Raw genomic sequence first — 25,776 nt, 5'->3', positions numbered from 1 at the left:
AAACCACCTTTTTGAATGCAAAACCATCACTAATAGTACTAATTACGATAAAATAAATTTACAAATTCCATTTAAAAGCATATCGACACATTTTAGATTATAACTCAGCTGTCAAAAATATTAAAAGACGTTTTACGGAAAGTAGAGATTTAATGATAATTTAATGAAAGGAACACTTTGGCAAAAACCAAATCAAATAAAAGGGTGTCAAGTTTGGTTAAAAAGACATTTCCTCTGATATTTCTGTGAAAAATATCACAGAAGACGAAATTTAAAACAAAAAGATTTTAAATGTGTAGACGACGACGAGTGACTTGAGTAAGCAGAAGAAAAAGGGGTAAAACTCAATTAACCATCAAAGAAAATTTTTGGAAGAGAGAAAGAAAGACGTTTCAATTTAATTTACTAATAGATAGTCATAATTTGATAATAAAATATTAGTAACTTTTAACCTCTATCGACGTCTTTGCTTTGTGATTATGAAATTATTGATTCTTCACTTTTAGAGAAAATCTTATGACTTTTGAAAGGAAAATTTATTTAGACGGTGATTTATGTTGGATCAATGAACTTATCGCATTAATAAATTTCTTTTAGTAAAATTTTATGATTTTTCGAGGGAGAAAATTTTTTAATCCGAAAAAAAAAATATTTTTTTATGCATTTCAGCTTAGGAACCGAGTTCGTTCTTTTTACAAGTCTCCAGAAAATTCAAATATTGGTCGCCAGATTTTTTTAAAATTTTTTCGTCATTAAAAAAAATCTTTCAAAGACCTTTAATTAGTGAAGAACTAAAATTTTTTTTACAAAATTTTTATTTTTTTAAAAAATAAAATGGAAAATTTTTTTAATTTTGGGACAAAAAAAAATTTTTTTATAAATTAGAGTCAAAAAATATTTTAAAAGCATTTAAACTTCAATTTAATGGAAATTTAATTCAATTCAATTTAAATTAAATAAACTTGAAAAAAGCCGTCGGAAGAAAAATCACGGAAAATTGTTCATTTTAAATATATTTTAACAGAATTGGGTTCAAAAAATTATTTTTTTAATGATTACAAATTTTTATTATCTTTTTTCTTAACTCTCATGATTCATTTGAACATGTTGTTGCAAGTAAATCTCCTTATTTGTCTCAAAATCACATTCGCTACACTGAAAAACTGTTTTCACTACTTTCTGTTGCTTTTCATGCCTTTTCTTTCGATGTTGGTCGAAAATTTCTTTCTTCCCAGTCACAAATTCACACTCTTTACAGCTAAAAACCCACGAATTTTCTGCCATTTCCGCCGGGAAATCCCCATCCATCACAATTTTCAGTCGACTTTTCTTGTCTTTTGTCAATTTTGGTCCCATTTTCTCACTTTTTTGATGAAATTTCATGTGAACCTTCAACTGCGCCTTACTAAAAAGCTTTCCCTTGCATTGCGGTTCGTGACAAGGTTGATCTCGCGGTGCATGAAATTGATTCCAGTGTTCCATTAGCTCGTCTTTATCGTCAGTTTCAAAGTTGCAGCTGTCACATTCGAAGATTCCCAGGTCATTTGGTGCGGAATTCACGAGTGGATGGACTTCGATTTCGACGGGAGGGTCTTCAACGGGGGTCATTTGCGAAATTTCATCGATTTCTGGGGGATTTATGACTTCTTCGATCAAAATTTCGTCATTTTTTGGTTCAATTTTAACTTTTTTCGTGGTTTTATCTTTATCTCCTGTCGTTCGTAACTTTCTTTCTTGCCCGCATTTCTTCCCGTTTAAGTGTCTCTTCAAATCTCGATTGTCCGGGAAGCCAATGCCGCATTTTTCGCACTTGAATGCCAACGTATGGAACCTCCGATGGAGCCGAAGTTGCGTTTTTGTGAATTTTTTGCCTTTGCATTCGTCAAATTCGCATTCAAAGTCTTTGGGAGCGTGATTGACTTTCATATGTTGCACCAAAAATCGCCTTTCTTTCGTCAAAAATCCACATTCGGGACACTCAAACCCCTTTTCTGTCGGTTTCTCGGGGATTTTCGCTAAATTTTCCTTCGGTTTCGCATGATTTTCCAAATGAATCTTGAAAAATTTAGAATTCGTGAAGATTTTGTGACAAATATCGCATTTTACCTTCACATGAGTCCTCTTATGAGCTTGAAATTGCAATTTTGAGAGAATTTTTCCACAATCGGGACACTCAATGTCTTTCGGGGTGTCAAAATGATTATTTCTTATATGCCGGGAAAGATGATTTTTCGTGGCGCCTCGATAAAGACAATGTTCACAAGCGAATTCTTTCGACATATAAGTCGGATCTTGCTGCAAATCTTCAATTGTTGGACCAAGACATGAGATTTTTCGCTCTAAATGGGCTTTTAACTGCCAAATTTCAGCAAATCCGTGTCCACATTTCGTACAAATGTTCGATTTTTCGTGATATCGCATGTGCCGCTGCAGTCCTTGAGCAGTAAAAAGTTTCTGACAAAGCGGGCACTCACTATTTACGTCGTTGTGACAATCGTTCATGTGTTTCACGAGCTCGTCAATGTTTGGGATGCTCAGGGAACAGATCGTGCATTGATAATGGATGACAGTTTCTGCGTTTTCGAAGAAGTTTTCCTCAGTTTCGTCTAATTTTTCGATTTCTGTGTACTCGTCAGCCAAATTTTCGTCTTCTTCGACCACTTCTTCGATCAAAAAATTCTCCTCGGCTTCGATTTTGAGATTTTCCGTTGCGACAGGGACGATTTCGTAAGTCATCATTTCCAAATTTTCCGATTTTTCGTGCGTTTCTTCGACAATTTCGACTTTTTGAGATGTTTCAAGCACTTTTTCGGGGTGTTTTTGTCGACAATGCGTCTTGAAATACTTCTGACTCGAGAATTTTTTGCCACAAAAGTCACAGGAAACCATTTCTTGGTTGCAATGGCTCTTATGGGCGTAATATTGCTTCGCCGTCATCTCTTTATGGCACGTTGGGCATTGATGGTCTTTGGGAACATGCAACGTTCGAAAGTGTGTCATGAGTAATTTCGCCGTATGAGTTCGATATTCGCAGAAATCGCACTTGAAAGTCTTCGTGGAAATCGTTTCTTGTAATTTTTCGCCGCAAAATCGACTATTTTTGTGGTTTTTCAAGGCTTTTGAGTCACCAAAGCGTTTCCCGCAAAAATCACAAACGAACTAAAATTGAAAAAAATCTTAAAAATTTAAAAAATCATCAAAAAAAACTTTTACCTTCAAATCATGAAACCTCATATGAAGCCGTAACTGCATCTTATTCAACCTTTTCCCACAAATCTTGCATTCCCGGTCGGCGGTAAAGTGATTGCTCGTCATGTGCTGAATCAAAAGTTTTCGTTTTGCCGTTCGGTAGTCGCATAAATCGCAAAACATCGTGTCCGGAGGATATTCGACGGGATTTTTGTCAGGTAAGAGCTTCAAAGTGCCATTTTCGTACTGAACAAGGACGATTTCTGATGTTGGTTCCATTTTTGGTCGTTGAATCTTGAACTGAAATAATTAAAAAAGTAAATTTTTGAACTTTGAATGAGAGATTTGGAGAAACTTACCTTGGAAATGTTGAATTTTAGTGAAATTTTAAAGATTTTTGGACTCACAGGACTTAAAATCAAGAAATGACAATTTTTGTAACTCGTAAAATCGAGTTTTAATTAAAACAAGACATTTTTGTCGGCATAATTCTTTGGAAAAGTGAATTTTTCGTACGCTTGGCCTGTTCTAGTTCAGTAAATTTATCAAAGTACAGTTAAAGCGGTGATGTTTACGTTTTACGGTGCTTCAAAAAGTACTTTTTCTTCTAAAAAATTTAAGTTTTCCGAAAATTTATATGAATTTCTTATAAAAAATTTCAAAAAAATCAATTTTTCGGTAATTTTTTTGATAAATTTTTATAAAAATCAAGAAATTTTGATAAATTTTCTTTAAAAAAATTAAAGTTTCTCGTAAAATTTTTAGGAACACTGTGAAAAATTACAAATTACGCGCAGGGTCATCGATTTTACCCATGAAACATTCATTAATTCAAACAATATTTCTGCTTTCAACGAAAAACCGTTAAAATTTAATGAAAGCAATTCATTTTACTTCACTTTTTTCTGTGTTAGAGATCTTTTATTCCTATTAAAATGCTAAAAATGGACTAAAAACTTAAAATTTAATGAGTTTGTTCGATGGTTTGATAACTATAAGCTCCTCCATAACGCTCTCCATAGTTATAATCTTTGTACAAGGGCGTATAAGGAGCATCAGAAAGTGGTCCATAAGGTCCAACTGGAGCAACTGCCGCCGGAATTGGAACCGGAACAGGAATTACAGGCAAAATTGGGTACGGTTTGTCATACGGAACGATGTCTGGATACCCGGAAGGCTTAATTCTCTTGACAACGGCATTAAATCCGTGGACATCGTCAGCGGTGTATTCGACAATTCGCTCCGTGCCATCGGGTTCGATGAGGGTATAACCGCCCTTTAGAATACAAAAATGAGAAAAAAGTCAAAAATTGAGAAAAATGAGACTTACTTTCACCACATTTCCTATCCGAACTTCCCAAACTTTCTTGTGGTCGCCGGTATGAGGGTCACTGACGCCATAATCGAACGAATATCCCTTCGGTTTTCCATGATATTCGTCATATTTGCTGCCATCGTACTCTTTTTCGTAACTTTTCTCGTAATCTGAGTCATAAAAACCTCCTTTTGGTCCCGTATCTGGTCCGAAATAACTTCCCAAGCCCAATTCTGAACCGGATGGAGCTCCATGAAATATCAACGAGGGTCGATTGTACTCATCCACGGATGCCAATGCGGATGCAAGACACAAACAAAACACAATTGACTTTATTTTTATCAATTTAGATTTTCTCACAGACGCGTTCGATGCACAACTGATAATCCGAACAACAAAAGTCTGCGTTTTTATATCAAAAAAGTGCGAATTAACATTGATTCTAATCGATGAGCGAATAAAATGTTTCCACGAGAATGATTTAGATCTCATTCAAGGTTCGCTTTGTTCGTTAGCTGTATGATTTTAAGTAACTATCCATCCAAATCTTGGGGTTGCGACATCGGTAACATTGAAAAATTGTCGCTGGTGGTTGAATTGTGATGCAAGTTCTTTGAACTTTGGTCATTTTTTGATAATGAAAATTTTTGTCAAGAGAAATTTTGGCTTTTTAAAGTAAAAATTTGATAAAAAATAATTTTTTGGAATAAAAACTGTCCTTCAAGTGTCTTTTAAATTAGTTTTTTTTCTGGTAAACTTTAAAGAAATTAAGTTTTGAGCAGTTGTAATAGAATACATTGAATTTTATGTATAAAACTTCGCTAAGAAGCCTTGAAATTGATTTTTTGTGGCTCAAAAATTTTAATTAAAATTCTTAAGAATTGACTAAAGATTAAAATGTATGAGCGAAAACTCGTAAAATTGATTTTTTGCAGTTGAAATTGTTTTTTGAGCGTCTCAATTTCAGTTTTTTGGTAATTTTTTTTTCATTGATTCCGAAAAATTTTTAAAGAAACATGAAAGCTGTTCAAAAATTATAATATTTTTTTTAATTGACTAAAAAATAACTTTTAAAACAAAAAATAATTTTTCCGTTCAAAAAATAGAAAAGTTTCTTTAGAAAAAAATTATTTCTTAAAGTAATTTTTTTCCAAAAATTATTTTTTAAATCATTTCTTGAAAGAATTATTTTTTCTCAAATCTTTTAGAAAATCAGAAAAGTCTGAAATCAATTTAATTTAAATTGAATTAAATTTTATTAATTATTATTATTATTTTAATTAATTAATTATTAATTATATTAATATATTAATATTAATTATATATTAATTAATTAATTATTTAAATTATTTAATTATTATTATGACTTAATATGACAAAAAAAATATTCTGCAACAATTAATTTTTTTTTTCAATTTTTTAACTGAGGAAAAATTAAAAGATATATTTTTGAATATCTTGACTAAATAAAATTATAAAAATTGTAAAAAATAATTTAATTTATTTAAGCCGAAAATATTCGAAAAAAAATATTAAATATTTTTTCAATTTATTTTTTTGAAAAAAAAAAATATTTTAAAAATTATTTATTTAAATTTTTGTTTAAAAATTACACAAAATAAAAAAAATTACTCCAAATTACCTAAATCCATTGGTCAAAAATTAATTTTTAATTAACAAAAATCGATTTCTAATAAATTTCTAGCCCTTTTCAACAAAAATTCTCCGCTGCGAAGTTCAAGGTCTCTAATTGTCACTACAATTCATCGATTTGTTACTTTGAACATGAACATTGTTCAATGAACACCGTCGCTTGCATAATCCATTTAATCGTTTGTCTTGTCATAACTCTCTTGTAATCGTGCCATTAACTGATAATGAACGTCATTTTGCACGCCAAATCAAAAAAGCAATTTCCAAGCTACTTGGTCACGTCTATCAACTACCTGCCAAAAATGCGCTTAAAAATCTCTTTTTTCGACACGAAACGCCATGTATCGTGTTTGTTTTTAAGCCAAGTGCCCCAACATTGTTGTAAATTGTTGTTGTTGTTGTTGTAATTATTGTTTGTATATTTTGCAGCAATTTGCTACCGTGGTACGTGATTAATCAGATAAAATCGGACAATCAATTTGTGTGTGAGTAAGTTGTTAATGAAGTTGGAGATACAGGTAGGAGAGTTTGTTACGATTTTGTTTGTCTTTGAACAACGAACTTTGACCTAATTTCGTGCTAAATTTTCCACCTTCAACTTCGTTTATTCACACACGAAATTTAATCCGGAAAAGTCGGTCTTGGTGTAAAATTAATTTGAACGGTCCATTAATTTTGCATTTTTTTTTTGTTAAACAGCGCTCGATTCAATTGTTGTTTAAACTATTGAACTTTCAAATAAAAATGGTGGTTGTTACAGCACGCAGCACCCCGATTTGCACACACAAAAATTTTGTCGGTCACATTTCACTGCGCCAACTACTATAAATACTGTTGCGAAGAATTCGATCAGCATCAATCACTCGCCAGCAGTACTTCAAACAACTTCCAAAAATTGTTTTAATTTATTTGAAATTTATTTATTTTTTGCAACAATGAAAACTTTTGCACTCGTTCTCGTTCTCGCGGTGGCTCTTGTCCACTCGTATCCTCATCATTACGAGGAATATCATCACAACGACGATCATCATCACGGGTATGGGCATCACAAGGAAGAGCCTCATCATCATCCCAAATACGAATTCGATTATGGCGTGAAGGACCCCAAGACGGGCGATCACAAGACCCAATGGGAGAAACGTGATGGCGATCATGTCAAGGGAGCTTATACAATTGCTGAGCCTGATGGCACTGAAAGAATTGTCGAATACGAAGCTGACGACAAGAATGGATTCAATGCCGTCGTGAAAGTCGTTGGAAAGCCAAAAGCTTATGAGCCAGCTCCTAAATACGAAGCAGCACCCAAATACGACTATCATCATGGAGGATATTCGCATGATGGAGGATACTCTGGACATGGCCATGGATATCACTATTAAGCTAAGACCTCGAGAAATAGAGGAAAATGTGATACAGTTGCTCAAGAATTGAAAAATAGCTCAATGTAGATCTGTTTTTGTTTGACAATAAAGATTTTTTATACGAAGTTAACTAAAATTTAGTCTTTAAATCTAAATGTGTTGAAAATTTGGCTTTTAATTAGTCTCAAATATTTTTGTAGAAAAAATTTAAATTATTGGCGATCAAAAATTGGCATCCTCTGTATTTGTTCAGTTTTATGAAGTACCATATAAAAATTCACCAGCGATTGGACAAGCCAAATCAAAAATAATTATTCATACCTTCAGTCCCATAATTTTAATCCTGGATCTTGAAATGCTAAATGAAAATTAAATTGTTAATGAGTTCTGCGTCAATGAAACATGTTGAAATAATTTATTCAGGAGACTAATTAATTCAAATGTACCCACGTAGTAAGCTTATATCTCCAATATTTAGGTACGTTAAATGACTTGAGAAGGTGATAATTTTAATTTCCATCCTCAGCTCATTTTGTTTTGGGATTTTTGTATCTCCTGAGTTATACTTACAGACCTGAAGTACCTGAAAAGAATTTTTTCTTAAAAAATTAATTCTTCAAAGGCACAAAAATATTTTCAGATAATTAAAAATAAACATTTTAAAAAGTATAACAAAATATATCTTCAAAAATCTTCTCGTTAAAACTTCAAACATAAACCCGATTTCCAACCCCTGAGACCAAAAATACAAAATTTATCAATAAACCCATTCAACAGTTGATTCCCTTCAATAAAGTACAAAAAACAGATCCCATAAGAACCCCATAAATTTCGTATTCATATGTTTTTATTTAAGCCAGACCCCAGCTGATCAAAATTTTTCATTCGCACTAAGTAAGCACTCGTTATGTGACTCAAATTTGTTTCAATCAAGAGAAAATCTCTGCAATCGTTAAAAACTCGTTTATTTTGCGACTCGTACAACGTTAAACCCCTTTAATGTTCGTTATTATTCTTTTATTGCTCATGTTATAGCTCTGCATTCCTCCGCTCACAATTTCCTCTTTGAAAAATGCCAACATTTTATTACTGCAATTATTTCCCCTCCGCAGATAAAAATCTGAAAATCGCAGAACGCAGTAGAAAACAAGTAACTGGGTCATTAGTTCCTGATAATAACCCTCAATATAAAAAAAAACAACAAAAATAAAACAAAATTGACCTTCATAATTGAATGAAGTTGCGACTGTTGCCTGCTGATTGCCCAAAACCACAAGAAAAAACATTTTTTTTTCTGCGTTTCACCATGATTTACTACTACTGGTGTCCCACCTTGCCAATTTAACTTGCACGTTGAAAAAAATAACAAAAATAATCAAAGTTACACAAATTTTAATTTAAAATATTTCTTAATTCCTCCACTTTTTTTTCTTGCATGTTAATTTCAACAGTTCATTATTTACTTACCATTTGAATAATGCTTCATTTTAATCGATCGAAGAATGTGTTTTGGAGTTTTTTTTTGCAAAATCATGTTTAATCGATCTCTTTTACACCTAATAAACCTTGGAAATATGTGTTCCAGTGCACTGACTCTCCATAATAGAGTTTATCTGGACACGTTCGAGTTTTTTCTACATGCATTTTTTCACAAGTTTTTGTAAAACTTGATGATGGTGAAAAAATGTTGTATGTCACAAGTGTACTTAGTGTTATTGCGCTAAATTGCCTCAAATGAAACGACAAAAACCATTCAAGCCAAAAATTTGTTTGTCTCTAATGTGTAAAGCTCGAGGTGACTAGCGTTAATTGTTCTCAACTTAGTAGGAATTTAAAAAGTGGTTTTGAAGGATTATGTTGAACGTGACATGGTAGATGATTAAAGAAAAATCTGACGAGCCTTGAAGCATAACTTTTTGTAGATGAAATCGGAAGTGTATGGTTTTTGTGGTTTCCGTAGAATGGTAAGTTTTAAATGTTATTGCGAAGATTTTTGGACTAATTCTATTTAATTCTTAAATCGTTACTTTGTCTTTCACGTATCTCATTGCTTTCATTCATGCCATTTAATAAGACGGTGTAATTGTGGATTATATGTCAACAGGTTTCAAATATTCTGTAAGTAAAGGCTAAGCCCTAATGCTTTATATTTACGACATAATAAATTGATGCTCTAATTTCTGTGGTTCTTCGCTGTTTCTTGGTTTATTTTTGCGGTCGTTTAGCGATTTTAAGTCCAATACATACGAAACGTCTCATAATCAATTATTTGGTCAACTATATAAATTTTGAATTATTTTCTGAATTAATTCCTTACTTTTTACCCATCCGTCTTTTACAGACTTAAATTTACAGAAAAAATTAGACTTCACATGAGCATTCAAATTCTCGTAATGCATCCTCAAACCTAACCTAAGAATTCAAATTCACTAAAAATTATTTGGTTATGTCAATTTTTCTGTCAAGTATTCCGGGAACTGACCATTTTTGGCTTTGTTCATTAATTTCGGTGCATTAAAATATACTCTCTGCTTCATGTCAAGTAATTCTGTTTCATTGAGCATGTTATCCACGTTTGCATATCGATCCTTGAGAAGGATTACTCGCAGTGCTTTATTGCATGTTCTTTGAATCGCTAATCTAAAAAGTTTTTCCTTATCTTCCTTGGCATTAAATTCCAATTCAATTGAACATATTGTAAGCAAAGACGGATTTGCATATTTAAGATGTAAAACTATTGATCCTCCTAAAATTATTCTTCAAAAATCTTTGAATCAAAATTTTCCTTGGTTTGGATTCACTATAGAATAGATTATCAGCTTAAAGTGGCTTATTTCAAAATAAATATAAAATTAAAATCAATTTGGAATATGCAATAGATTGCTTACCACTTTTTCTATGCTTATTCGATAACCATAAATCATTCTTTCTCTCCATCTCGAAACTAAATCGGTTCTCCAATTGTCATCATCCTATGTCTGTTATGTGTATTATTATTATTTAACCGAGAAGCAATCCATTCTTTGTTTTATCATTCAGCTTCAGAGCGTTAAAGTAAACTCTTTAGTCTACATTTAAATATATCTAGCTTGAATGTGTCACAACTGTCCTTTTCTACAATTTCTACAATGACTTAGAAAAGAGATTGTTGTATTTTGCTTGGCAGTAAGTCGGTTGTAAAAATAATCCGTTTGTGGTCTTTATATACAGAAACTCCATTGTCTTTCGAATGGCCAGACTTGACCAATGTATTCTAATGTGCCAACACTGTCATGATGAAAATTTAATTTAGAAAGTGTAGGAACTGGAATGTAAATGAAATTCTCTTAATCTTTTAATCTGTGAGCATTTCAAATACTGGAGATGTTAAATAATATTATCTACTATTACCTCCATGTTATGATTGTTTGCCATAATTTTATTCATTTTATTCTTATTTAAAATGCAAGTCTTCCTGCAAAAACTGTCCATCAAGATTAATCCTTTTATTTTAATTTATGTTCAGATAACTGAAAAGATAAAAAAAATAATAAGTTTTGAATTAAAATTACGAAATTTCTTATCTCACCTCGAAATTCCATCGGAGAAAAAATCCTTCAAAAATTGAGGATGTGAAAAATCAAGCGCGACCTTCAAACAATCGAAGTTCAATAGACTTCTCACACCATCTAATTAAGTATTTTAATGCATTTTTTAACGAAAACAACAAAAAAAATATTATTAATTTTCACACCTTTGCTTTTATTTTAATAACAATGCAATTCCACAGCAAATCAAAAGTCATGAACCATAAAAACACAACTTTTTTATAAAAACTTTTAGCAAATAATTGTAGGGCATGTCATATTATTAGGCAATTAATCAATAAATGAATTACTTAAGTACACGATTTTACTATATTGGCACCTAAGCTATGTCTATGCGTTACAACAACAACAACAAATATTGCATGAATTTTGAAAAAAAAAACTAATTACAACTTTTAAGTCAATGTACGAGCGAAGTAATAATAATTACAATAATATTCTAGTGTTATGCAAGGGAAAAATTATTATTTTTTTCGTACGTTCTTGTATTAAATAGAGAGTCTTTGGGGAGACAACAACGCTGCATATTAGTTCATATGGTGGTAAAATTAGTATTTTAATGCTATAACAACAAAAGTTAATAATAATAGCAACGGTATGTAGGTACAGAGGCGCGCGCGGTGTAACAGGTGAACAATGCGGTAGCTCATAAGTAAAATTATCGAATCATGGTTCAATTGTTTATTTGCTTGTGTGTAAATTGTTGTAAATTGTGTTTTTGTGTAATTTTTCAAAGAAATGTAGTGCAGTAGTGTTACATACTTGAATGCACAAGCGCTTTAAATTTTACGGGTATAAATACTTTAGTGATTTATTCCAAAAGTATCAGTCAACTCATACCAATCAAACAATCAACAAGTTCTAAGACAACAACAAAAAACCCCAAAAAACTATCAACATGCAATTCTTTACTGTAAGAATCTCTTGGATTACTACCAAAACCCCTAAAATTTGACTAAATGAAAATTTTACTTACAGTTGACCGCATTGTTTGCCCTCGTCGCCATTGCCAGTGCCTACCATCACGAGGATTACCATCATCATCCATCGTACAAATACGAGTATGGCGTAAAGGATCCCCATACACATGACCACAAGAGCGCCTGGGAACACAGAGACGGCGACCACACCAAGGGTGGATACACTCTCGATGAAGCCGATGGCACTCATCGCGTTGTTGAATACCACTCTGATGGCAAAGGTCTTCATGCTGTTGTCAAGCGCATCGGACATGCCCATCATCCCGATCACTATGGACACGAACACGGACATGGAGGTTATGGACATGGTCATGGTTCTGCCACCAGCTATGCCAACCAAAACCAACATCATCATTAAGTTCAGTCAGTGATACACGGTGATACAGCTCCTACAGGACTAACAGACTGTCAAGATACAAAAGAAAAAATACTCATATATACAATATCCCTAGAATGTAGTCTGAATGCGCTAAATGCTAAATGTCTATCAACTTTTCTTGATTTCTTTTTTTTTGTTTTTTGGAGAAACTGCTTGACTGCTAATAAAAGTTTTATATACAATTTTTAATGAAATAATTGACTTTGTAATTTGCACAGATCAAGAGGCAATTAAAAAGAGTCATTAAACAAAGACTTTAATCCAATAGACAAATTTTTCATAGCAAATTTTAACGTCTGTCAATGGCATGTCAATGTCCAAGACTGGAAATGCAAAAAGTTAAAGTCAACAGCCTCTCGTTATTTTATTACATTTAACGAACATTTAAAACACAAAAAGTCTCTCTGTTGAAGTTGAATTGCGATGATGTTTTAAATGTGAAAATCTGTATGATGAGAAATTGTAACGTAATGTTGTCGAGTGATATGGCGAAGAAGTGCATGGCACGCGTATCAGGGTATGGAAATATAAGGTAAGTATTGATGGCAATATATTGTCTTGTATTTTTTGTACTTTTAAATGTTTTTCTTACTCTTAGGTAAAACTTTAGTGGATTAATAAAAACAAAAACTTTTCTAATTTTAACTCTTGGCTTAAGTTTGTCTAGAAAAGTTTTCAATAATGTAATCGTATAATGTAATCGTAAAGCATCATGGGAGATAGTTGTATAACTAAAACATAACATTGACCAAGGGACGATGAAAATCCTTTTCTAATCCAACCTTAATAATTCAAAACTCTGTTCATCTGTTTCAAGATAAATTTTCTTTACTATTCGAGAAACAAGCGGAAATCCTAAATCGATGTGCTGTACCGATATACATAAATTATTTTCATCTGTTACATGGACGAACGTATTTACAAAATCTGAAATTCGAGAAAGCTACCGGACTAAAATACATTGGCGCTAACTGACCATTGTTGGAATTGTACTATGGAATCAGATGGATTATCTTTTCATAAGCTTAGCCAAAATCTAAAATCTATTATAAAATTTAGTCGAATGGCCGAACATATATTGCATCTGCGAGTCTTATTCGAAAAGGAACAGGCATACATAAAAATGACCATAATGATCGCAAAATATTGCGATGTAAGGAAATTCTTTGAATTCATCCATCATTTTTACAGATTACAAAGCAATACCTGTCAGGGCAGTTTTTTCAAATAATACTTATCTTAAAAATTTCTTAAAATATTTTTGATTAAGATTTCAATGAAATCAAAAAACAAAAAAGCAAAACTTTCGAAAATAGAATACCATACAAAAAAAAACTTCTAGAAATTAAGGAAATTTTGAGCTTTAAGACATTTTCAAACCTTTTTAATAGCTTTCAGTAAAAAAATTGTAACACCTTGTCAATATATTGCCAAAACCAAGCAATAATTATCTTCCGCACCCTCACCTTGCGCATCTCCCTCATTAAATGTCTAATGTAATTTCTTGTTTAATGGCTTGTAAAATTATCGCGCGTTTGTCATAGCAGCAAAAAAACGTGAGATCACTTTTCATATCATGTAATGTTTGCGCATTTCACACAAGTTATAACAAAGTATCATAGTCTCTTGTTGAGTTTTTCATGGCGCCTCTGTAGAAAGTGAAAATCCTTTAAATTATTTTTTTAATTCGCATTCCAGCTCAGTCAATAAATTTATCTTTCATAACTTAATTTAAAAACTGTCAAACCAAAAAAAGTTAAATGAATCACTAATTCAATTTAAAAACCATTCAATTCAATTTCAGCCACATGCATAGACAATGTTTGCTTTTTTTTAATCAAAGCCCGATAGATAGATAGATAGAGAAACAGAGAGGTAAAAACTGATCCAGTTTTTCAATACTTTCTTTCGCATTGCAATTCAATTGCTTTTGTGTGCACATGAATAACGAGCCAAGTTGTTCAAATTGGATTTATGTGTCTGCATCTGCAAGTTGACATCATTATTAAGGCTCTGTTTCTGTCTTTTTTTATATATTTTATTAATCGAAGTCTTAATCGCACGTCAGACAGTTATTGGATAGATTGTGCGTCGAATGTCGTCTAATGAAGATGTTAATGTCAAAATAATTGAATTTTGCTTAGATTGTGGATTAAATGACAATATGTGTGGGATTATTGAGTGAGAGCTTTTGCAATTGACTAACAATCGACAATATCGAAATTTCAAGTAGTTTCATTGAGAAATTTAATTTACAAGTTTTTGGAGATTAAATTTAGACATTTCTCGTTTTCAAAATTTCTCTTTTAAGAAGGATTTACGTAATTTGTGTGTCATTCGTGATTAAAGTGAAGGACGTCCCTTTAAAAAAAATAGTAGAACTGAAAATACAAGTACAAGGCTGCTGCATTTGTAAGGTCCATTAACAAAAAAAAAGTGTATTAACATTGACCGAGATCAATTCTTGCATTCATTTCACTTTTATTTTCATTTCACTTTCGTTTCATTGCCAAGGTTGCTGTTTTTTGCCCATTTACGCTGCCTGCTGCTGCACTCGCATGGCCTACACACAAAAATAAAAATTATTTAACGAACGAGATAAAAACGACAAAACTGCATTTAAAAAGAAGCAAAAAAAAAATTACATGCATCTGTCCATATAGAGGTAAAAGCATGTGTACGCACCAAACGAACAACAAAACGTGATTGAACGAGTTACGTGTTACTATTTTTTCTCATCTTTTGGCTCGTGTGTGAATCTCGCTGCTTGAAATGCATTAGATTCGATCATGCTGTGTGTGTCTATGTGCAAAAATAACGGTCAAGAAGAAAGTATATAAATGTTTATGCATCAACAGAAAGATCATTTAGTTGCATTTTAACTTGAAACAGATTTTCACGGTCAACTATTTTTCTCTCTAATTTTAAGTCAACCAACAAAAAAAAATCTGAAAAGGACTGAAATTCTTAAATTTGGTAAAAAAAATCATGATATGACAAAAAAGTGACGAAAAATTAATGAAAATAGACCAAAATTAGATCAAAATAAAATCTAGTGCAAATTTGTGAGTTAATTAAATGTAAGTTGTGCTCAATTAATTTTCTTCAAAAGAAAATCAATCAAGGATTTCCTACAATTAGTTGTTAAAATTGACTCGGAAGCGAGAAACGAACTAGAGAAGAAGAAATTTTACAGTAGAAAGTTCAAATTACATGAAAATTTTCTAATGACTCAACTTTCACTATCAATCACTAGCAATGTACCTACCTACCAACTGTTTTTCATGCTAACAACTTCCAGTGAAACGAAATGAAACAAGAGTGTTAATTTTATTAGATTTGTATAAATAAATGCCTGACTTATGGGAATCGTCTGTCTTTCTCTGTTGTGTGGCGTCATGTTGTGCCAATGTTGTTGTTGCCTCATAAATGTTGAATGAAAAAGAAATTTTACAGGATTTTTCATCAATTTTACGGTGTTAATCCGCTTACGCGATGCAGATATGTCGGTTTGGTTGTGTTCATGACAGGATCAAGGCAGATTCGATTCCCATTGAAAAAGGATTTTCATCGTTCATGCTCGAATTTATTTTTTTTTATTTTTCGTTTCATCCCATCCTAGAGAGAAAGATATAATAAAAAAATAAACAGAATGAAAAGAATATACGGGATTTTTGTCGTGACGATATCGGCAGTGGTTCTTCCATCCATCATAGCACAGCATCAAGAATATGCACCGGAATATGTAAGTAACAGATGTTTATTGATATGTAGATTTTAGAGACTTTTGTGGTAAATTGATGTCAAGTTGCGTGGGAAATTTTTGTTTTGAACTTTTTGACATCGATTCTATGTCTTAAATGGATTAAATTTTATGGTTAAAAAATTAAATAAATAATTTTTTAAAAATATTTTAAAATAAATTAAATTAAAATACTATTTTTAATTAAAAATAATTAATTAATAAACTTTTTTATTTTAAAGAAAAAAATAATTTATTTTTAAAAAATAGAAAAAAAAATTAAAATAAAAAAATATTTTGAATTAAATTAATCACTTAATAAAATTATTTTTAAAAATAAAAATAAATTTTTTATTAAAAAATTTTTAACTAAAAAATTTTTTTAAAATGAATTAATTTTGATTTTTCAATTAATTTTTAAAATCTTTATTATTAATTCTTAAAATTATTTAAAATTTTTAAATTATTTTTATTTTATTTTAAATTTAAGAAATTATTAATGTTTAATTAAATAAAAAAAAATAAATTTTTAATGAAAAATTTTAAGCTTAAAATAGATTTTCATTTGAATACCTATTTGAATATTTTTGTAAAAAAAAATTCATTACGATTTTTTTTTTTAATTAAAAATTAATTTCTTGAATAAAAATTAAAAAATTGAAATTAATTAATTAAGTTTTTAAATTTTTAATAAGTTTTAAAATAAATTTTAATTAATTTACATCAGTAAAACAATTATTTTTTTTATAACTTTAATATTTTAAATCTGAAAATAAATAATTAATTTTGTCGAAAAAATAACTTAAAACTTTTTTCGAAACTTCAGAAAAAGAAACGAATTAAATTTAAATTAATTTAAAAATATTTTCTATATTTAATTCTTTTAAAATTTTACCTTCTGTCATAATTTTCTGCAACAAAAATGTATCAAAATTCCTTCAAAGCGTTAAGTTTCTTTGATGTTGCATTGACAGCTTTATCAATTTTTTAATGAAATTCCAATTAAATCAAAAATATCACGATTTTATCACTTGAAAAAATCAATTTTCATGCCTTAATTGCTTTGTCGCTAAAAATAAATCAAGAAATTTCCATAAAAAAAATCCAAAATAAAAAAAAAACATGAATTTTTAATAAATTTAATCATGAAAAAAAAACTCGACACGACGCGTGAAAAACTTCACACTTTATTTATTGGGTATTTATATGGTTTCCAACGCAGTACTTACACATGTTAACATGACACCAGAAATGCACAATCCGCTTGATTGAAGATCAACCGATATCGACCCATGTCAAAATTCCATTCCAAAAATGTCGCTAGACATCCGTAACGGAGTCGCACGCGTCGAATCAAACTTAATAAATTCATATAATTTTTTTTGTTCAAAGTCACTTGCAATGCGATCCGCGTCAACTTTTGTCAATGTTGATTCAGTTAAGGATGTAAATTAGACTGAAAACACGGCGAATCGTGTAAACTGCCAGTTTGAAGTGTTTCTCAGAACATTGATGTGGTTTCGAATTTTTAAAGGTGAACTCATTAAGTACTCGGGTGACGAAGCAAAAACATGCAAGTCTTGTGACTGACTCATAAAACAAACAACTTTGCGAAAAAAAAAATATGCATCGCAAAAAAAAAACAAGATTTTAACACGATCGAACTACTTTTGGCAACTTTGTTGCATGGAAAAGCCATTTTCTCACTTTAATTCGCACACACACGAGTAATGATAATGTACGAGAAAAAGAGAGAAAAAAAAACTAACATTACCATTTGACATTTTAATGAATAAATATCTGTTTTTTTTGCTTCTTAGTCATTTACGGCAAAAAATTAATCCATAATTTTTTCTTCTTTGCAATTTATATGCGACCGCAAAATAAATGTCCAACGCACAGCAATAGATGCAGGAAGATAATCAAATCCAATTAGCTGGAAAACACTTATTTTGCAACTTATTTGCCATTAATACTCATTTTGGACACTGAATGGTCAAGAAAAAAATCCTGAAAATTTTTAAAATTTTTCTCTTAAAAAATCATCAAAAATTAAATTAAATTAAAAAAATTGATTTGGAGAAAAATCTTTAAAATTTAATGAAATTTTTCTTCTCGTTGTGCAAAATGTTGTAATATGTGTGGCACTGGCACATGAATGAAGAAAAAAAATAAATAAATAATAAATAACTTGCGCGTATGAATGTAGCAGCTTGTATGGCAGCAGCTAGCTTGAAAATTAACTGGATTAAAAGAGCATAAATTAAAGTTTGGAAAAAAATGATAAACGAGACATTTAATTTTTTTCCGTGGGAAGTTTGCTAATTTATTGATTATGTGAGCTTTTGTTATGATTTGGAACAAAAAAAATATGAGTCACAAGACTAAATTTTAATGAGATTTTTCTAGAAAATTCTATTTTTAAAAAAATTAAGAAGTTAAAATATTTTAAAAAAATATTTTTTATATTTTATTTCAAAGAATTATAGATTATAAATTTAATATTTTTTTAAATTTAATTTAATTATCTAGAAAAATTTCTTTCAAGTCGTAATTTAAAAATTATTTTTTTAATAAAATTTAAATATTTTTATTTTATAAAAATTTTTTTAATTATTATTTTCAATGAAATTTAATTTATTTAATTATTATTTTTAAATTGATAATTTAATTTATTCATTTAATTAATTATTTAATATTGCTAATTTTAATTATTTATTTAAATAAATGTTTGATTATTACCATTTTTAATTATTTTTTTAATAATTTAATTAATTTATTAAATTAATATTAAGGTAACTCATCTGGGAAAAAATTATAAAATTTTTAATAAGTTAATATTTTTATATACCTAAAATTGATCGAATGATAAATGAAAAAAGTCACAGCTTAAAAAAATATATTTTAAACTTTTTTTTTTAATAAAATTTATTTTTCAGAAAATTAGAGCTCTAAGGTTAATTTTTTTTTAATTTTAAGGATATTCTAAATGAAAAAATTAAAATTTTCAAACGATAAACAAAAATTTATTTTAAATAAAAAATAATCTCTTAATACAATGAATTATTTTCACATTTGTATATCATAAACAAAAATTGATTTAATTAAAAAAATACTAAAACTTAAAATTATTTAAAAAAAAATCCAATTCGTAAATAATTTAAATATTTTTTAAATAAAATTAAAATAATTATTTTAAAATAAAAATTTATTTATTTTTAATAAGAAAAATATATTCATTAATTCTCAGTGGAAAAAAACCTCTTACTTTTTCTCAAGTCAATTGTCCATAATTATTTACAAAAAAAAATATTTTCTGTCACGTTTGTCAAAAAAACACAAAAAATTAAATAATTACTCCTTGTAAAAATTTGTTTTCAATAAAACAACCGGTCTGTCAATAAATCATTAAATTTCATTATCGATCATTTCCTTGTCAGAAAAAAATCGGACATATGTACTACCTGTGTACTTGTAACATGTGCAATTAATTTATTAAAACCTTTTTGTTTAAATCTCACTTATTTTTGTCTGTTCCTGACCTTTTTCTCTGTAGCTTTATTTTTTTTTGAACGACCTTGTCAATGTCGCATAAACTGATACTAAATCATACAACGAGTTATTCCACGCCTGGTTAATCTCGTGTCTCGCGCGCGCAAAAAAAAAGTTAATAATATTGTTTTCTCTTTCGCAGGCACACCCTTCCTACTCGTACAGCTATGGCGTTAAGGACTTGCATAGTGGCGACGTCAAGTCTCAGTGGGAGACCCGCGAAGAGGGCATTGTCAAGGGGCACTATAGCGTTGTCGAACCAGACGGCTCCATTCGCGAAGTGGATTACACGGCAGATGCCAAAAATGGCTTCAACGCCGTTATCAAGACGCATGGACCGAACACACATCCGCATCCCGATGGCGAAGGCGATGACAATCATCGGTATGATCGGGAAAATTTGCAGTCGAAAATTAATCATTACAGCAAGGAGCAAGACACGATTATCCTGAGTAGTGATTTGCCACGAAAAGAAGCTCCCATCGCGAATTTGAAGGATAAAAAACAACCAATTCCGTCGTTGCTTGAGTTAAAGCCTTATGTTGAGTCACATTTGCCTCAAATTAATTACGATGACGGAGGAGATGATTTCCGCCCAGTTCGTATTCGAGAAGTGAATGCTCCGGACTTGTCGAGACCCCAACGTCCCTTTAATGGCAACAACAACAATTACAATCCCTACAAAAAATCCGACTTTAGTCATCCGAACTTGAACAATGCTTATAATGGAAATCAAAATTACAACAACAAACCCGTTTATGGCATCCGAAATCCCGAGGTTTCATCGAAATTTGTGCCGCCCCCAAGACAACATCAAACCCAAGGCTTCAAACATTACCCAACATATCCAAAGCCAACACAACGTCTCACCCATAAACGTCCCGATTACAACAGTTACTTCAACCGAAAAGCCCACAATCCTCAACCGGGACCCACGGGCTTGCAATCTTTCGCGAACGCCGTCGACGAACAAGCCCAAGCGTCGTGGCGCATGATCCAGAGCATCTTGAAACAAAATCGCAAGGGAACTGCCGGAGTCGCAACGTATGCCAGTGATAACAAAAATTACTTCTTGTGAGACCTCCCGCGAGTTTCTTATAAACTAGTGCAATTTAAATTTAAAAAATGCTATAAGATAACCCTGAAAAAAAAAATAAACAGCTTCCGTTTGCAACACAAGATTTGCCTAATGAGCGAATTCCGTTCGTTCGTTCAGAATTTCAGCATTTTATCAGGTAAGCAAAACATTTTCAAGGCTTCAGCTTTTCAAAAATGATAATTCGCGCGCGCGACTAAAAACTATTGAGGTCGTTTATCTCGGCTCATTATTGAAATAAATTTCCGTTGTTTATGTCGTTCATTGAATTTTATCAAAAATATCTCTCTAAAAGAGCTAGAAAAATAAAATAAAAATAATAATCACGTAAAAAAGCAACAAAAATGGAATAAATATGTATCTAATTTACGGTATTATTTTAGTATTGCACTCGAATCTCGCTATAATTGTATAAATCAATGATTTTTATTTCGTTTCTTAATATATTTACGATATTATTATTATTTTTACATTACAAAATGCGACTTGAACATATACATAAAAACCACACCTGAGTTTTTTTTTTGCCAAGTGTGTGTTTGTGTGCAAATGTGCGTGCATTTGTAAGAATCTGAGGTTTTTTCTAGTGTGTGACTTGTAATGATTTTTTTCTGAAATTTAAGACAAAGTATCTAACTAGGTCCGGTTTGGATTTGAAAAGCAGGTTTTTGTCAATGACGACGCGATGGAAGAAGAAGTTTTTCGGAGATCGAGATGGTTTTTGTAATAAAAAAAAATATTGAAAAGAAAAAAAAGATTGAAAAAAATTTTGCAAAATTTCGGGAAATTTCGAAAAATTGCAGGTAAGGAATAAATTTTACAAAATGAGGATTTTCATAAGGGAGAGGAGAATGAAAAAATAAATATTTTCGAATTTTTGTAATTTTTTAACGTTTTTAGACATTAAACGTTGATTCTTAACATTTATTTAATTTTGGGTAAAATATTTTGCACATACCAAAAAAAAAATCTAACCATAAATCTAAAATTTACAAACTATTTGATCAAAATATCTAACCAAATAACACATTTATCTAACAAAAAATACATTTTTGTCTAACCAAAAATAAAATTTTTCAAAAAAATTTGAACATAAATGTGGAGAAAAATCAAGCAAAATCTCCCAAAACAAAAATTTTTGAAAAAATAAATTTATTTGAGCTCGTATTAACACAAATTTTTTGTATTTTTTAAATGATTTTATCGTAAACAGTAATTTTTCAATTAAAAAATTCCAAAAAAGTCAAAAATATTTTTATTTTTAATTTAATTTTTATTTTTCCATGGATTTTTACGACAGAATCGAAGGGGAGGCCTTAATTGAGGAAAATAATATTTTTAGGCTTAAAGAAAAATTATTTTTAAAGCTTTAATGTAGTAAAAACCAATTAAATTTTCCAAATATTAAATCAAAATATTTGATTAACTTTTATTAAAATTATTTCTTTTTATTTTATGGAATGGAATTATTTTTTTCTTCTTATTTAGACGTTTCAAGTGAGGAAATGTTGAATTTTTACTGTTTTCATTTTATTCTACCTTTTTAGAAAACTTTTAATATTTTTGTCACAAACTTACTAAATGCTTGCCATTTTTTATTTCTTAAATTTATTTTTTCCAATTTAGTAAAAAAATTCATGATCTCCTATTTTATTTTAAAATTAAAAATTTTTTTATTTTAAAAACCTTAAATAAATTTTTATTTATCAATGCGGTTTTACAAAAATCAAATACGAACTTATTTAATATTTTTAAATATTTTTAAAAAAATTTTTTTTTAAAAAAATATATTTTAATCAAAATTTTTAATTTAATTTAATAAATTAATTAATTAATTAATTATTTTTAATTATTTTAATTATTTAATTATTTTTTTATTAATAAGAATCAATCAAGGTAAATGTAATTATTGTCTCTTTAAATGGAACATAATATCTTCAACGTGATTGTGGAGCAACTGAACAAACTATTGTACATATTATTATGTTTTGCCCAAAAAGATTCTTTGAAGGAAGTTATGAAGAGTTACATAATTTATTAAATCGAGCAAAGCAATATCTGAACCAATTTGACATCAAACTTTGAAAAATTTTAATATTTAAAAAAAATAGAAAATACTTCATACGAAATATATATATATAAAAAAAAATAAACCAAAAAAATTGTTAAACCATTTCAATAATTTTTAAGTCCTTAATTGGCGATAAATAAATTTTCACAAAAAAAACTAAAAATTTCTCTGTGAGTTTATTTAAACACACTAAAAATTACTCATTCATATCAACAGCAACAACAACTGTGATAAATTGTTTGATAAATCTGAATGCCGTTGATGTATTACGTCAATAAAACACGCATTCAGTTTGCTATCATCAACAACTTCCACACTTTATTTTAATTAATTTTTAAATAACTCCCCATTTATTAACTTGCAAAGTTTTTGTGCAGATACACACACGAAAACTCGCTCGCAACAGTAGCACCAAATTCGCGAGATAAAGTTCGCTGTTTGGCGTAGCGAGTGTTGAAAAATAATGAAAAGACACTTTATTAATATATCACATTTTAAATTAAATTGAATATAAATAAATAAAATTGGATTGATTAATAATTTCAATAGATACGGTGCGCAAATCGATTAGAAATATTTTTTTTTGCCTAATAATAACATGAACATTTGCTTGCAAGTTGTTGTGCAGTTATGCAACGTTATCAAATTACTTTTTACAGTTGCTGCTTTTTTTTCGTCAGCAATTATCGCTCGCGAGAGAGACGCCACACTTTTTGATGAAAAATTTAAAAACGAGTCTAAAGTTGAAATGAAACACGAGAGAGAAAAAAGCAAAACAAATTATTATTACGACGAGAAATGCATATTAATTTGTATTTTGCACCATTTTACGCTCGATCGATGCAAAAAGATATAAAAACCGAAATGAAATATGGCTTCAATTATGGAAAAGCTTTAATTAATCGCTAATGCCTGCTAAAGCGACTAATTTCAATAGAGACGCGAAAAATTTCACAGATTCGCAGGTGACAAAGCGGTCAACTCTCTTTGAACTATTGGCGAGCAAAAAAAAAAACGTTATTTTAATGAACTCCGTATAAAATGTTGGGAAATATGATAAATATGAGGCAGAATTTTATGAGGTAATAAACTCTTTTGGTAAGAAATAAAAAAAGAGTAAATTAAAATTAAAACAAATTCATGTTAAAATACTTTTAAACTAAAAACTACAAACACACATGTAGTCGATTGGTATGACAAGTAAAGCAAAATGTATAAAATTCAAATATTTCACAAAATGGCTTAACTAGGCCAGTTAACTCATATAGCATACACATCGCGATCGCGCAGTTATCCGATCAACTTTTGAGTCTATTAAATTTTTGTAGAAGTGAAAAATTTTAATGTTTAATGTGCACTTTTAATCATTTTCATCGAAATTGAATTTTAGTTGCTAATTTTTTTGAGAAAATCTTCAAAATTTTATCAGTTTTTAACTTATAAAATATTTTAAAGAGGCAAAAAATTCTTTCAGGGCTTTCTTTTAAAAATTTTAAAAAATTCTTTGAAGGCTTTCTTTTAAAAATTTTAATTGATTAATTTTAATGTTGAATGTGCACTTTTAATCATTTTCATCGAAATTGAATTTTAGTTGCTAATCTTAAAAAAAACTTCAATTTGGCAAGCAGACTTCTTAAAAGTTCAAAAACTTTAAATTTTTTTCATTTTTTTTTTTTTTGACAAAATTACTTCATGGCTAAGAATTTTTTGCTTCATAAAATAAGTAGAATTTAATTTACGAGCTTAAAAAAAATAAAGAAAATAAAAAAAAACATAAAATTGGTAATAAAATCCTTTTTAAAATTGAAAGGCTTTTTTTGAAAATTAAAAAATTATGGCATTTCTCATAATTTTTAATTTTTTTTCAAACATTTTTCCTTTTTAAAAAATTAATTATTAAATAAAGTTAATAAATTAAATTAAATAAATAAATTATTGAATAAAATAAAATTAAATATATTAAATATACATATGTATTAAATATTAATTAAATAATTAATTAAAAATTAAATTTAATAAATTATGTAAGGATTTAAAAAAAAATCAAAAATTCTCAAGAATTAATTTTTTGTTGTGAATCTCGGTTAAAAGTGAACGAAAATCATAAAGCAGGGTAAGGTGACAATCAGAGTCAGGTGGCTAATAACTACTTTGAGGTTTCTCACTTAAAAAAAAGTCTTGTGACTTATCTGAACTGAATCTCATGTGCTAGGATAAATTTCCCATAAATTTAATCGCAGATAACAACTTAATTATTATTTTTTCCTCAAAAAGTGATTTATTCTCGCAAATTACTAGATAAGCAAAAAAAATAGAGTTTGAAAAAAAGCTGTTATTTATCACAAAGCGAGATCTTGTTAATCTGTTACAAAACATATGTTTGTAACGCACCATTATACCAATTTATGTACGAATTAATTGTGGTAATTTATCAGCACCACGCAGATTTGCACTGGCAACGATCTGTATGGCAATGAGAGAGAAGTTGCGATAAGAATCAGTGAAAATTTGCTGTGAAAACGACTCTCACACACATGAGATTGACTCATAACTCTGGCTCTCATGTTTGTCTGTCAAGTGTCTGTCCCTAATCTGGCGCCATGTCAAAAGCCACGCGAAATCGATATCGCTCCTGCCTTAAAAAAAATACAGTGAGTCATGATTAGCCTTTCATGCGCGACACTATCTAAACTTTTAACTCTAAACCGTTTCGCAATTAGAACAAAAATATTCTCATGCCCAAATTTGAATAAATCCATAAATTTTATTGATACCTCATTTACAGCCAAACACAGACAAATTGTTCCAAATGGTACGTGATATGTTGCGCGCCACGCCTGCCCATGTGCTG

General features: G+C 29.7%; 5 protein-coding genes across 5 annotated transcripts; 3 read left to right on the top strand and 2 right to left on the bottom strand.

Annotated features, from left to right (window-relative positions):
* Positions 1-1,080: 1,080 nt before the first annotated feature.
* LOC134828883 (zinc finger protein Xfin-like) lies at positions 1,081-2,736 on the bottom strand. Its single transcript, XM_063841874.1, has one exon. It carries the CDS (start codon positions 2,734-2,736, stop codon positions 1,081-1,083), a length of 1,656 nt encoding a protein of 551 aa, XP_063697944.1.
* Positions 2,737-4,153: 1,417 nt separating this feature from the next.
* Positions 4,154-5,132, bottom strand: LOC134828882 (cuticle protein 18.6-like). Its single transcript, XM_063841873.1, has 3 exons — positions 5,124-5,132; positions 4,520-4,906; positions 4,154-4,465 (listed from the first exon to the last, which is right to left on the bottom strand). The coding sequence occupies exons 1-3, from the start codon at positions 5,130-5,132 to the stop codon at positions 4,154-4,156; spliced, it is 708 nt and encodes a 235-aa protein (XP_063697943.1).
* A 1,960-nt stretch (positions 5,133-7,092) lies between these two features.
* On the top strand, positions 7,093-7,536 carry LOC134828881 (larval cuticle protein A2B-like). Its single transcript, XM_063841872.1, has one exon. The coding sequence runs from the start codon at positions 7,093-7,095 to the stop codon at positions 7,534-7,536; it is 444 nt and encodes a 147-aa protein (XP_063697942.1).
* Positions 7,537-11,947: 4,411 nt separating this feature from the next.
* LOC134830609 (cuticle protein 19-like) lies at positions 11,948-12,443 on the top strand. The gene is made up of 2 exons (XM_063844146.1): positions 11,948-12,018; positions 12,084-12,443. The coding sequence occupies exons 1-2, from the start codon at positions 12,004-12,006 to the stop codon at positions 12,441-12,443; spliced, it is 375 nt and encodes a 124-aa protein (XP_063700216.1). The 5' UTR covers positions 11,948-12,003.
* A 3,673-nt stretch (positions 12,444-16,116) lies between these two features.
* LOC134828880 (uncharacterized) lies at positions 16,117-20,836 on the top strand. The gene is made up of 2 exons (XM_063841871.1): positions 16,117-16,209; positions 19,901-20,836. The coding sequence occupies exons 1-2, from the start codon at positions 16,117-16,119 to the stop codon at positions 20,834-20,836; spliced, it is 1,029 nt and encodes a 342-aa protein (XP_063697941.1).
* Positions 20,837-25,776: the final 4,940 nt, after the last annotated feature.

This window comes from Culicoides brevitarsis, chromosome 2, assembly GCF_036172545.1.
Source record: "Culicoides brevitarsis isolate CSIRO-B50_1 chromosome 2, AGI_CSIRO_Cbre_v1, whole genome shotgun sequence".
In the NCBI taxonomy this organism is placed as follows: domain Eukaryota; kingdom Metazoa; phylum Arthropoda; class Insecta; order Diptera; family Ceratopogonidae; genus Culicoides; species Culicoides brevitarsis.
This window is presented reverse-complemented; position numbering and strand designations above follow the sequence as displayed.